This window comes from Hyperoodon ampullatus (assembly GCF_949752795.1).
Source record: "Hyperoodon ampullatus genome assembly, chromosome: 16".
In the NCBI taxonomy this organism is placed as follows: Eukaryota; Metazoa; Chordata; class Mammalia; order Artiodactyla; family Ziphiidae; genus Hyperoodon; species Hyperoodon ampullatus.
In genome coordinates, this window is record NC_136929.1 from 10,899,459 (window position 1) to 10,914,715 (window position 15,257).

Consider the following 15,257-nt stretch of genomic DNA (forward strand, 5'->3'; position numbering starts at 1 on the left):
GGACCCCCCCCGGACCGGGGGCGAACCCGCGTCCCCTGCATCGGCAAGCAGACGCCCAACCACTGCGCCACCAGGGAAGCCCGGACATGTACTTTTAACACCTAGTGCCAGTTTATTTTCCCAGAAGACAGCAGCAGGTCATACTTCAGAGATGCCTGAGTGTGCCCATCGCCTTTACTTCACCAACACGGTAAGTTACCAGTCTTTTTAAAAATACTGCTCCTCTGATGAGTCGTTTTAAGGAAGCACAAGTAAAATATTCTCAAGAGAGTCACCTATGAGCCCTAAAGCAGTACTCACATTACTTTCAAAGGACAAAAAGGGAGAGGTGTGAGAAGAAAGATACCCTCTCCACCTCTGAATTCCCACTATACTTTTTCACTCCACTATTATGGCACCTATGAATTTATATTACACTTATGTATTTTCCATACCAAGTACACTAGAAACTCTTTGAAATAAAGTAGTATCTCTCACTCATTCATTCACTCATTCAACAAACATTTATTAATCACCTACCACGTATCAGGAACTGCTAAGCACCAGTAATACACAAATAAACAAGATAAACACCATCACTGCCCTCATGTACCTAATACTCTTATGGGAAAATCCAACATTTATCAATTAATTATACAACTAATGCTTTAATTACAGTTATGGTAAATGCTTTGAATAAGCAGTAGAACGGGGTACAATGAAAGCATACAACTCAGCACACAGTACTGGGAATGGCCTAAAATGGACTTTCAATATGGCTTATCCACGGTTTAATAAATTTCACATGACACCAACTGACTGATAATGATTTATGACATACAGTTTTTAAACCTGTGGTCTTGCAACTATAATGAGAGAGGGAGAAGAGAAGATGGGAACGAAAGTTACTGAACTCCACAAGGCAGCACTGTTGCCAAGCCCTTCTACATATCGAACCTCATTTAATCCTCACCACTAATTTATAAGGCAGAGACTCACACTCCATCTCTTAAATGTGGAGAGTGAGATTCAGAGACACATAGTTACTAAATGGCATCCAGGACAGGATATGAATCCAGGCCTGTCTGATTTCTATCTATTCTATCACAGTAAATCAAGGTAGAAATTTCAGACCAAGCCTGGAAAAATCTATCTGCACAGTAAAATATATCTTGCTTTACACATGATACATTTTAAGTTAGGAGAATAATAGCAAGCCTACTTTGTATTTAAGTCACTGAATTAAAAAATATAGTAACTTGTGTACTTATACATAAAGTATAATAAATAAATTAGTGGAAAACATGTTCATTTAAAAATATAAATATATGGGGCTTCCCTGGTGGCACAGTGGTTGAGAGTCCGCCTGACGATGCAGGGGACATGGGTTCATGCCCCGGTCCGGGAAGATCCCACATACCACAGAGCGGCTGGGCCCGTGAGCCATGGCCGCTGAGCCTGCGCGTCCAGAGCCTGTGCTCCGCAACGGGAGAGGCCACAACAGTGAGAGGCCCGCGTACCGCAAAAAAAAAAGAAAAAAGAAAAAAAGGTGTATTCTGTAAATATAAAAGAATATTCCTTTCAGAAGCCAGACACAGTAGAAGAAAAACTTTTAGGTGGGACCAATGCTAATTTAATATTTTGACAAACTGCCCATATGCCATGCCACTATGTTATACCAAATCAAAGTTTCACAGGGAGATCAGCTCGGTGCTTGGTGACCGCCTGGAGGGGTGGGATAGGGAGGGTGGGAGGGAGGGAGACGCAAGAGGGAAGGGATGTGGGAACAGGTGTATATGTATGACTGATTCACTTTGTTATAGAGCAGAAACTAATAAAAAAAATCAAAGTTTAATAGAGATATGATACGACAAAATATTCTTACTCAGATTGACTATCTCAGATTCATGAATTTACCATTCAAGCTCATTAGAATGAAACCTAAATTAACCACCATCTAATAATTCAACAACCACAATAAAAAATTCAATGATAGGGTGGGGGCGGGGGGGAACATATAGAAAACTCTTACAAATACTTTAAAGGCCTCTGGGAATAATCTTGCCAAGCGTCTTGTTTATGTCTATGTATGTATGTATAGTTACACACACACCCACACCACACACACACACCCAAATTAGATGTGTGCTCCAAACATGCACGAGAATAATTCTGTGGCAATATTATTTCTGTAGGGCAATAGACCTCTCAAGGCCTACTTAACCAATGTACAGCTAAAATATGCATCTGCTGCTTATGGTAGAACACAGCAGAGTTATAAAACCAGAAAATACTCTACCGTTAAGGCTAAAAAGGAGCTAGAGAAATAGCCAGAAAGAATGTGAAGGGAAATTTTCAAATTCTTAGAGGCTTTGGATGTTAATGGTACTTCTTAAAATTACACCTAGGTTCACTTGAAAGCTTTCCTTTCGTGGATGGAGGTGAATCACTAGCACATGAGATTAGATACAATCACCATCACGAATTAACAGATGGGAAGAAAAGAGGGTGACAGTAAAAGGGAAGGGAGGGAAGAAAGTTCTCCTGACCTAACAAAAGAAAAGCTGGAAGAGAAAACATGACGACAAGTGAGGATTGCATGACTTATCTACCAACAGATGAAAATTAGCAGGGCAAGGTAGATGTGTAAAAACAGAGTCACTGAATTGTCCTGGGCCGCTATCGTACAGTTGTCCAAACTGTTCACTGCACAAAGGAAGCTGGTCAGGGGGGCAGAGTAAGGGTCTGACGTGCTCCACTGCTAAGCTGGGCTCCCTGTCTCAGGGCTGGAGACATCCAGAGAATAGAGCACTTTTTCTAATTCACACGAAGCTGCAGTCACTTGTCAAGACTTTCGACCTACGGGCTGTATCCACGCAAAAGGAGGCTTTTTGAAATTGCAGAATAGCTCCATGTGGGCTTGAAACGGGCTGGGTAGTCATACTCCACCACCGTCCCACCCCTTCGGCCTCCAAAATATAGCCTCCCAGCCTCACTGCTATATTTAGTGAGCCACCAGAAAAGAGCCAAACTATACAGCCAGTCTTTCTTACGGATGTTCTTAGACCCACAGTATTCATTCACAATTCAAAGTGAACTTATATTTCACACTTTAAATTTGATATTAAACTCCATTATTCTGAAGCTGATGATAATTTATGTTGGGCTAAAGGAAAATGATCTTTTCGTTACTAATGAAAGTTGCTAATAAAATTTATCCTGTAATTCACTCCTTAAGGGAAACAAGTGTAACTTTAATTATTTAAATTTAATGGCTCCTCCTAATACCATTATCACTACACACCCTAAAGGCTTGTAGGATCACACTTCGTTACACATTAGAATTATCCTGTATGTACGTGAGGTAAGAGAATTGCATTTGCTAGAAAATATTTTATAGTTTGCTCTAATTCAAAGAAGCAAAGAGCCATTCCCTCTACTCTCAAAGTAGTCAAATGTGGGTCACTATGGTTTAAATCTCCATACATTTTTAAGTTTCATACTTCAAAACTATACAAGCAAAAAAACAAAGACAATAATAGAGCAAACTGGCTGTCAAGCTGCACTAGACAATAAAAGACTCCAGAATGAAGAGTCTATAAAATACTAAATGCTCATCCAGGAAAAGTTATAAATCGTAAGTTTAATTAAATAACTTAATTTCAGATGTATATGGAAAGTATATGATTGCTACAGAAAATGAAATACCTATTCTTAATTAGTATGTCAGTTTAATTCAAGCTTTTATTTCTATTTAAACGCATAGTAAGCAAATGTTCTATCGAATTCTCTAATTAATAAATCTTCAAGCTGTTTTCTAGACCTGGACTCAATGTATAATAACATAAACTCAAATGTTTGTTTTTACCTCGAATAACATAATTATCCAGTGCATCTTCCATTCTTTTCAGTGCTTCCCTTCTATCAGAACCATATGTGATTAGCTAAAAGCAAGCAAACAAACAAAACAGTTTATATATAGATCAATCTATCTATAAGTCAAACATTTCATCCTAGTAAAAAATAAAATATTTCATAACAGATTTCCAGAAAATATTTTGAAATTTCACAGTGGTTCAGTTTTTAGTACAAACGATGTCAATTAAGATTTTTTTTAAGTAAACAAATATTAGAATCAAGCTATTTCAGACTTTTCTCCGAGATTTCACTATCACAGGAAAGAGCTATTTGAGGTAAACCAAAATGTAACAAAAAGAAGCACATAAAAATTTAAGACGAAAGATATCAAAATTGTGAACATTTAGGATGGGATATAAACATCTGGGATAGTGGAGGATTAGGCAAGATTTCTTTTTTCTCTCCTTTCAAGTATGACGCCCTGAATAGCTAATTTTACACATAATATATAGCACAGAAGCAAAGGGTTCTTGTATTAGAAAAACAGAAAGATCTTACTGTTCTATATGATTTTGTGCCTATTTATATGTGTTAGACCTTTTATAAATTAGCAATAAGAACTATTCGTAAAATATTTTTCTGGTTACTATGTTAGTCAATCTACAGTTTCCAATTTTTTGTTACATTTAATTAGCTGTTCAATATCAAGCCAGGTTGAAAATTAATTTGCAGGCCATTTTTCTGAACAGAAATGTATTCATCTAAAAATGGAACCCTATATCTATAATATTTTATTGTATTTTTTATTTTTTAATTAAATAGTATTTCTCTAACAAACAAAATACCTAAAGTCCACTTTAATAATATTAGTATAAAAACTTAAGTGAAAAAAGAAAAATGAAAAAAATGGGTTGTTTACTACAACTACATAAAAAAGTACACTTGGAAGAAAGAAAAATCTTAAGAAATAGGAGTTGGGAATTCCCTGGTGGTCCAGTGGTTAGGACTCCGAGCTTTCACTGCTGGGGCCTGGGTTCAATCCCTAGTCAGGAAACCTAAGATTCCGCAAGCCACTCGTCATTGTCAAAAAAAAAAGAAAGAAAGAAAAAGAAATAGGGGTTTTAGTAAAGAAGTCATCCTTCAATACAGGTCTATCACTTTAGAAAAAATAGGATATTCTAAATAAAATCCAGTTTCAACCACTATAGTAAGAATTTTACACTTTATAAGATCATAAGATTTGAAAATGTCAAAAGATCTAAAATTTTAAGCAGACTGGTTAATATATTCTGAAAAGTCAAATTTCAAAAAGGGAGCAAAAAGACATCTTATAGTCTTACACAAAATTTAATTATCTTAAATCTACATAAGTAATTAGTAATTCATAAAAACTGAAGAGAAAAGGTGAAAAGTCCTTTAACAAACACAGCCTATCACCTCAACTCCTTGACATCACCTGCATTCATACTTTCATCTTGGACAATGTTCACTGGCCAGAAAGCAACATAATTCCTCCCTGCAGCGGACTGGGTTGGTGCCACTGGTTAGCTAAGCTTGTTACTGTGGTGGATGGGGTGATGGGGTGATTTCACTGGGGAGGAGGGAGTGTTGCCAACTAACATGATGTCGAAATTTCTCTTAAGAGAAAGAAAAGCTGCTCAGTTTTCACTTTTCCATCTGTGGCCATCATTATTTGTTTAATTATAGCACATGATTCAGATAAAGTACCCATTCCAGACTTTTTCTCTTCCCAGACTTTTAAATTATATATGTCCATTGTCTCTTCAGAAGAAAACTGAAAGAAACCATTAAGAAGTCGAACTAACTTTTGAAATCATTGGATCATAATATATGCTAATATCACTTCCTGGTTGGATGCCACTATCAACCCGGACCTGGGAGGAAGAAAGAAAAGAAAAGAAAGTTCATATTATGAAGCTATCTTTCTAACAACAAATTTAATTTCCATGAAGAAGATGGATAATTTCAATCTCAAATAACATTTCAGCTTCCAGTAAGTAGAAAAACAATCTAAAAATATAGAGACCAAACTATCTTGATCTGTTATTATACAGTACAACACATATTTTTTTTCTCCCACTAAACGAAGGAACTAAGAAAGAGCAAAAAAAACCCAAACAAACAAACAAAACTTTATACATCACTTTCGTGGGATGTGTTTGTAGCTATTTGAGGGTGTCTTCCAACTGAAGGAGAGCATGAACGATGCCCCTTCTAATCACACTCCCCACTCTGCTCTTGCGAGAGTTCCAGTGCGGACCCCAGTCAAGCCATGCAGCAGGACCCGGGAGCTCTGCTCACCAGCTCCATAGGAGCACTGGTCCTGTGGCTTTCATGTCTGTAACACTTTCCTTTTTTGCCTCACCCTCTCAACTGTAAAACGCAGTTTTTTTCTGTTACTGTTAGTCCCCCGAGACTTTAATGTTTATACAGCTTTTCTCATGGCTTTCCTTTGTAAGGACACAGCCCCAATTAGAGTTCTGATTTTGTGATTTTCACGGGGGGAAAAAAAAATAGCACAAGTTCAAAATATTCTTTTGAAGAACCTGATTGCTGTTAACCAGCCAACAAGTTAGCTAGTACATCGCTGATTCTTGTTTTCATCTCCCTGTTTGATACCAGCAGTAAGGCACAGAGGTTAGCCATGTAAAACTTTAAAATGAGCAGTTGCTGAGGATGAAATATTTGTTAAATTATTGTGCTTAAGTTTCGGAATCTGAAGTATTTAAAAGCTAATCAAAATAGTTAAGATAGTCCAGCATGTCCTAGGGGGTGTGAGGATAGAAGAATTTAATGGAAGCTGCTAGAAGAGCAGGACTTTGATGCCCAACATGGTAAAGGGATGGGAAGAGAAGAGCAAAGCTCACACAGCTCTTCACCTGTGGGAAGAAGCCTTCCTAATAAACAGCAGCTCATCTGTCTGCAACAAGGCAGAAAAAGGTCAACACAGCGGCTGTTAGGCCTTTAATATTTTAATTTAGGCAATTATCAAGGGACCACATGTAGAACCTCTTGTCTAGGATATCCACATGAGGGTTCGATGATGGCTTTATTATACGATGACATCAAAAGATAAGCCACAGTTTCATTCTCTTAAAAAAAAAAATCATACTACTGTTATTCTCTTTGTAAGGTTTTAGAAGATAACACATACCCAGAATGCTTTTATTTCTGTATTTGCAAACAACTCATGAAAAAAATATGGATATTTATATTTGCATTCATAATATATGAAAATCTTCATTCTAAATGAAAATCATTCAGCACACTAAAAACATATATTTGGCTTTCTATTTTCTGAAAACACACTTCAGGACATCAACTGAAGTTCTATGAAATTCACAGTGTTTATAAAAACTAGAAAAGAATTAATGGGGCAGCTGTGAAAGCAATAATATCATAATCTACCTCCTAGACACATTTAAATTGCCCCAAAATGACATCTGGTGATCAAGTTACATAACAGAAAAGACATCTCTGAACTTGCATTTTTTTAATTGTAGTAGCAAAAAGTTAAAGAGCTAATTTTACCACCATGTATTATTTAAAACCATAGCATGCTTGCTAAAGCTGTGTTTAAAACTGAGATTGGTACAAGTTCTAAAACTTTTGACTTAAAACATATGCTACTATTTGCTACATAAACTGCTACAAAGCTAGTGTGGAACTTTGATGTTCAACCCACTAGTAAAATAACAGACAATAAAGAATATTTTTTTACATTCTCCTATAGTAACTTAAAACTTTAGTTACCTTGAATAAAACCAGACTAAAAGTTAAGTTACCTAGGGCTCTTAGATATAACTATGTCTTTGTTATTTAATAAAATTATCATCACAGAAGGTATGTCATTTTAATTTAAAAATATATACGGTAAAATAAAGATGTATTAAATATAATCAACACATATCTTTGTATAAGCAAATCAACATTTCCAATTTAAAACTGTAACAAAGCATGAAAACTGACTTACAATTTACTGTCTATGCAGCTTTTTCAAAATGATCATCAGAATTCAAAAAAATGTCTAACAAATGAATTAAAATTAAGTCTCCATTCCTCCACTGAAACAAAGCCTATACCAAAAAATATATTTTAGCTTTTGCACTAAAAGCTTTAAGAATAAAGTCAAGTGGAATTGTAACCAAATTTCTAAACAGAAAAAAAACTGCAGTCTGAAAATAACAAATTTACAAAATACAGTGATCAAAGATAAGAAAATCTTCATCTTTGCCACATAGGCTAATAGGAGGCTTAGAGAAGAATGTGAAAAACACAAACCAGAAGTTAACTCTGAAGTATGTATTCCTGTGATCAAAAACGGTTAAGAGCTGCAAAGGATCTCCTGAGTTAAAACTAATCTAGTTTAAGAAGGCAAGGAAGAAAAACTACCACCACCACCACCCAAGCACCTGTGTATGAGTCTCAAACCATTGCTCAGAAACCTCGGGCATAATTTAAATGTCTTTCTTCACACAGTGGACCCTGTGAAACTATCAGCCAGCTCCCACCCTTCATTCTTGATTCACCTCTCCCCCTCAGCACAACTCCCAGCCCGCCATGTCTACCTGACAAGTGACAGCCCAATCTGATTAAATGCTTCCAAGGGAGGGGACTCATGGGCCTCCATGACAGGCCAAAAGTGATCACCATGGAGATACATAATTACAGCTGTCAGCGCATCTACTGTCCTGCTGACATCAATTTGATTGCTCCCAGCAATAATGATAGACAAAGCTTAGTGTGCACTCTCCCGCACCCAATCACTTTATCTATTCCTTGGTCCATTTAGCTGACATGCAACATTCACACAAGCAAATAACAGCAGTAAGCAGAACATTTAAGGCATTTTAATTGTTTTTTCTTTCTATGGATGGCTCACAACTGCAAATGTTATTACATAAAGCTCCTGCTGCAGCATTAATTGAAGAAAGATTTGGTGGGACAAAGACTGTAGGGGGTACAGTTTGTCCATTATCACTTGTACTTTCAACAGGTCTCACGTCTGAAAATTGCAAATTGCAAAAACTTGCGAGGGCAAAATGTTTGACATCCTGTTAGCTATTACAACATGGTGAAAACTTCTAACAACTAGAGTAATCATTATGAATTCTTATTTAATACTTTTTTGTTTGATTAAAAAAATGTTTAGATATGTCCCTATGATACTTGTTTTCTCATCTGCTATTTAATGTCACATAATGCCTGTTAAATCTTTACAATTTTTCTTCTGCCTTCAGGCTTTGAACACAGCATGGAGTCTCTGAGCCTAGAAAGGGTCAAGTCCCTTTAGAAAGCACATGGGCAAAAACAATTTAAAAAGTGAAATAAATCATATATCCAATAACATCTTCAAATTTAGAATTCTTCCTGTAATCTTTCACCATCTTCATGCCAGTAATCAAATTGAATAATCATATTCACAGATGGTACAGTCTTGTCATCCACTAGCTAACATAATGTCATATATATATGCACTTATTACCTTGATTAAGATAAAGGGTATGTCCTTGTTCTTTTCATGCAACAAAACTATTTAAAGAACAGCTATTAAACACAGAAGTATAAATAAAGTGGACAGTGATCACTTTTCTTTAACTGGTGTATATAATATGTACTTCTTAAAGTCTTTGACACTTAATAGAAAGAGGTACATTTTGTTTTCCTTAATCCGTTTAGATTAACGAGCTGATTTTGTGCTTGATTTCTTGACATCTGACTATACAGGGAAGCAGGATTAGATTTATTGAAAAGATTAAATTGTAACACGGAAATGTCATTTCCCATTCTTAGGATTCCATGAATCTTCTTCACTACGATTTTCAGAAGAATTGGGAACACTGTAAACTATCATTTATTTAGAAGTCAGATGTCTCCAGACTTGCCCTGTTAGGTGAATTCTGACTTTCCTGAACATCATACAGTACAAAATATGAAAAAACAAAAAACTGTGATTCCCCATGAATTTCACTTGTCATCCAATTTACACCCTTTGGTGTTGACATGCTTTAACACAAAAGTGTGACATAAATCAAGATTTTTAACCCCTCACTTCATATTACAGCTTAATGACTTACACCAGGTAGATGTATTGGTTCTTGGTACTGAGACAATCTCCCAATAGACGGTAAACCAAAAGACTTGTAGGGGTCCTGAAAGTTCAAAGGACAGGAAGCACAGTCTTTGAAATATAAATCAGCACAAGTAAGGTTAAATATTTATACAATGAAGAAGCATTTATAGGCCTATTTACCAAATCACAGATTTCAGAATATTACTGTCTTATCCTCACTCTAGACAACTTAGAAATGTATTTAAAAATCAAACAGAACTGTAACCAGAATTTAGCCTGACCTTGATCATACTTTATTGAAACTGGTAAAATTCCAACTTTCTATAAATCTTCTTAGAATGCCTTGGGCAAGAATAAAATAACCTAGGAGCTACATCAAAACATACTCAAGTTCAGAACAACAAATGTAGTGCACTAAAGATATTTGTTTTTCTTACTCTCAAAACAGCTCACATATGGTAAAATTTGAGCATTTTAGTTCTTCAAACAAAGACCTGAAAAGTAACTTTGCATGTGCGACTAGATATATGCTCCATTTGTAAATATCTTAGATCAGAATAAATAGTAAGTTCAGTGTTATGACAATAGGAAAGAAAAGAATACCACTTAAAATATAATATAACCAAGCCATAGATATTTCTCAAGATCCTTAAAAAAATTTCAAAAAAACTTCCAGAATTTTAAACACAGATACTACTAATTTGTTTTTTATTTTACAGATAGGCTTCAATGTCTAAAAGTAAAAGATGGTATAAATGTTTCCTTGCATTTTTGTTTTAACCATTTGAAAAAAAGCATTTTCAGATGTTGACTGCTTTATCTGGTTAATTATAAAATAATATTAAAGTATTTAACTGAGAGTTTTTGAGTTAAATCCATAATTAAAACTATGAATTGAAGCTTTGCAGTTTAAATTTTAGTTGTTATTTTTACATAATCATAAGAGATAAAATTATGAGGGAAAAAACTGTTGGAAAAAATTTAAACACTGAATTAACAACTGATGTGTAACTAAGGTAGCTCTTTAAAACACAAACACACACACACACACAGAAACAAATGCCCCTTTTCATTTCGAATGTGGTTTGAAAATAAGCAAAAACAAAAACCATGGTCCATTCAAGCACAACAATATTTAACTAATGCTTTCTTTCTCCTTAAACTGATTAGTAGCTATTCCTCCAACCAGAAAAAAACACATGAAAATTAATTAAACTCAATCCTTTAAAACTATTTTGAGTTACGTTAAAATGATCTAACCTTTTTTTCTGGTTCATTTCTGGATTACATAATCAAATCCTTGACACAAGGTATAAAACCCTAAGTTTACCTTGCTGTTTAGCTATATGTGGTCCCATAACTCAGGACACAACCACCATCCTTCCTCCCAACATCATTCATTTTACCTCAGCATAAACCCGACATTCAACTGCCCAGCCGTTGATGGGAATATCAGCTTGTTTGTGCCTGAGAGGGTAACCCTTGGCAACACGGATCATTTCTTGGACTAGGTCCAGGCCAGTAATGCATTCTGTGACAGGATGCTCAACCTGCAAGGCCGAGATGTGCCAGTCAACAGTTGTAGGAAAAGGTAAATAAATAGAAATAAGCAAGAACAATGTCAACAATTTCTGGGTAAAATGAGGTTAATTATATTTAATATTTAATCATATTTGACTATTTTTAAAATTTTTTATTTTATTTTATTTTTCAGCTGCACTGGGTCTTAGTTGTGGCACGCGGGATCTTTAGTTGGGGCATGCATACTTCTTAGTTGCAGGACACATGGAGGATCTAGCTCCCAGACCAGGGATCAAATCCGGGCCCCGTGCACTGGGAGCACACTGGATTGGTGGTCTTACCCACTGGACCACCAAGGAAGTCCCCATATTTGACTTTAAAACGATCTAAGAGAATAAAATTAAAGAATCAACACCATATAGTACAAAGCTGGGTAAGAAAAATGACACCCCAAAATTATTTGTAAACTATCTGTACTACTTTTCCCAGTTTTTATTTAGATGTGGTCCAACAATGTTTAACACTTTTAATTTTGAAACTAATTCTTACCTGAAAATTACATATTTAGCTACAATCCTCAATGTGGCTGATAATCAACCTACTCTGCTACACTTAGCATGGCATCTATAGAGGCAGCTTATGATTTTCCAAAGCACTAGTCTCTCCTGAGTTTTACCCACTTGCATGCTTTCACTAACCTGTCCTGACAAGCAACCAGACTTGCGTACTCTTACATCAAGGCAGCATAGCAGAAACGAGCAGATGGGTCCTGCAGGTTGTTTTCCCTCCAGACCTACGTGGGGAGTGCTTAGCATGCACAGTAACAAAACTGAGCCAGTGAAATCACTGCTCTCTCAGCAAACTGCTGATAACTACTTTGGATGATGCTGTCATGGGGATCCCTGGCCTTCCACACTACCACACGGGATACACATATACAAAAACAGGCAGAGACATACGGGAATACTAACAGACATACACATCCTTATAAATCTGATCGACTGCTTACAAGATCCTAAACTTAACTGAGCTAAAATAAAGCCACTTTGGCACTGGTAAAGAGTAGATAATCTGTCTGTCATGTAAAACCTTGAATACGTTTTGAAAATTTAAATTAAACTTTGGCCACATCTGCTGCTTTGATACCAATTTCTTTTCTCATAAAAATTACGCATGTTCTAAATGCACTTCACAATAGTGTCTTTATCATGACATGTCATATTTCATACACTCTGACACAGGAAAAGGTCAATGAACAAACGAACTGTCTTCCCATCTTCAACTACACTAATTGAAGGACAGGACTTAGTCATTATAATAATCTTGAAGCTTATCATAAGCAGACAATGCCATGGTCTTTAAAAAAAAAGCTTTGTAAAAATAAACAGATGGGATCCATAATTAGCTCTGTGTGTGTTATGAGTTTGTTTACAGTTTCAACAACATTTTAAGACATTTTGACATAATTTTAATGACAAATCATCACTAAAATAAGCATCGACCCTTTGTAAAATAAATGTGACACTAAGAAAAGATCTTATTAGATAGTTTAGAATATATCAATATATTTTTGGAAGCAAACTATGGTTTTGAGGCAAACAAGATTTTTAAATTTATTTATTTATTTTATTTTTTCGCTGCATTGCAGCGAGCGGGGCTACTCTTCGTTGCAGTGTGCGGGCTTGTCATTGCAGTGGCTTCTCTTGCTGTGGAGCATGGGCTCTAGGCACACGGGCTACAGTAGTTGTGGCACGTGGGCTCAGTAGTTGTGGCTTGCAGGCTCTAGAGCACAGGCTCCGTAGCTGTGGTACATGGGCTTAGCTGCTCAGCGGCATGTGGGATCTTCCCAGACCAGGGCTTGAACCCGTGTCCCCTGCATTGGCAGGCAGATTCTTAAGCACTGCACTACCAGGGAAGTCCCAAGAAACAAGATTCTATATGATATATATAATAAGAAAGGAACGATTGTAAAGCCCCTCTACTAGTGCTAGAAACAAATTTCATGTGAGAAAGCATCTTACCACCATAACTATTCAAGAGCTGAACCTACTATGTGCCCAAGGGCTCTATATCAGTACTATCCACATATCTTTGTTAAGTGAGAAAACAATTTTAAAAGCTCAGAGAATGATTTAATTTCATTCTTCTACGTCTAGTGCCCAGAAAAGTACATACTATATAGTAGACAAATAAATATACATTGAATGAATGAGCGGCAAATCCAGAGTCACACCTATAGTAAGTGGTAGAGGCAGGGTTGGAATTTATGTCACTCCAGAGGCAATATGACCTTCCTGTTCTTCCTCGTGGAAAAATGTATATGAAAGAACGTAGCTAACATAAATAGCTATATAATTATGAGCTGCTGTCTTTTACAAAATACATTATTACTAAGTCTAAAGATTTGGTCAGTCGAAAATTCATTGTAAGCCTGTTTCACCTTAGAAGACCTCCCTATAATGTGCAGGGAAAAAAAGTTTATTAGACCTGTATTGAATAGAATCTAAAAATGGACCCACTTTAATCCAACTTAGAGTTACATAACAGTGACACAACATTTTACAATCTTAATTAGTGAGCTGCAAGTATTTCAAAATAAAGCAAGTAGATAACTAAACTAATAACTAGCTGCTAAAGACAAAATCATTAAAGAATTTTAAAAAAAATATCCACTTAGGTTCAAGTATTGTTAAAGTATACAAAATAGTCTGACGTACCTGAATTTTTCAGGTAACAGTAGTATGTCTTTTTAAAGTAAAACAATTTTAAACATTTTTGAAAGAAATCTTTCTAAATACATTTTAATAGAATTCTGAAGTTATCTAATAGGATGTGTGACACATTTCCTTTAGACCCTGTATTATTATTATTATCATCAGGAATCTTGTAAATGTAACACTGACTAAATAACCATGTCTATCCCCCATCCCTGAGAATTTAGGCATAGTTTCCCTGTGCAAGTTAAACTCAATGCTTAAGAGATAAGAGCAGAGGTTACAAAGAGACAAAATGGCTGACAGGCCAAAATATAATTCAATGAATGATTTTAAAATATCATTAAAATACTATCCTCTAGCCCTTGAATAAAAATCTACTGTTTAAAGACAAAAGGCCAGGGATACCCTGTTCTTGCCTGGAGAACCTACCCCTGCAGGACTTTGAGGCCCAAAAGTCAACCCAGGAAGAAGAATGAAAGGCCTGGAAGCTTCCGAAATGCTGAGATATAAAAAAATGACTGTGAACTCTCTGAGCACGCAGCCTGTTGTCCCTTATTTATCCTCAGATATTCCAAATGTTTCCCTTGTTTATCCACAGACAATAAAACTAGTGAACTACGAAAAAAAGAAAGAAAGAAAAGGAAAGGAAAAAGGAAGGCAGGGAGGTAAGATCAATGGAAAGTAAAGGTGGCTAACTGGAACAAAAGGTATAAAAAGAAAAAAAGACTCCAGGACTGGCCTCTGGTAAGCCAACAAGTTTACCTTGTCCAACCGAGAAGAAACAACTACCTCTGAAAGTATGATGCTAATAAACATCTATTCTGAGGGCTAGTATGTGGGGGGAGGGGTGGGGGACAAGGTTTCTGAGTGACTTCTCTCTGGGAAACACTGAGTTACCTGAAGTTCAACAGGCTTATTTAAGAAAAGACTCCTCAGACCCACTAATCTGTGAATATGCCTCGGGACTCTAGGAGGAGACTGTACAGCACTTATGTCACCACATACCTTCTTTTGCAGACTATCTTTATGGACTGAGACTTCCACAGAACACAGGCTTAGAAACAATGCCTTTTCTAAAGGTTCAAAAC

At 36.1% G+C, this 15,257-nt stretch overlaps 1 protein-coding gene across 9 annotated transcripts in view; it reads right to left on the reverse strand.

Annotated features, from left to right (window-relative positions):
* PCCA (propionyl-CoA carboxylase subunit alpha) overlaps positions 1-15,257 on the reverse strand; it is a gene marked incomplete at its 5' end in the record, with an annotated part of 354,285 nt that overhangs the window by 182,381 nt on the left and 156,647 nt on the right. For 7 of the 9 annotated variants that reach the window (XM_079721935.1, XM_079721931.1, XM_079721930.1 and 4 more), the window contains 4 exons: positions 3,848-3,923; positions 5,664-5,732; positions 9,936-10,010; positions 11,338-11,481. In XM_079721935.1, coding sequence (XP_079578061.1) covers positions 3,848-3,923; positions 5,664-5,732; positions 9,936-10,010; positions 11,338-11,481 — 364 coding nt within the window. The remainder of the gene's footprint in view (positions 1-3,847; positions 3,924-5,663; positions 5,733-9,935; positions 10,011-11,337; positions 11,482-15,257) is intronic. The other 2 variants (XM_079721934.1, XM_079721932.1) reach the window with 1 other exon arrangement.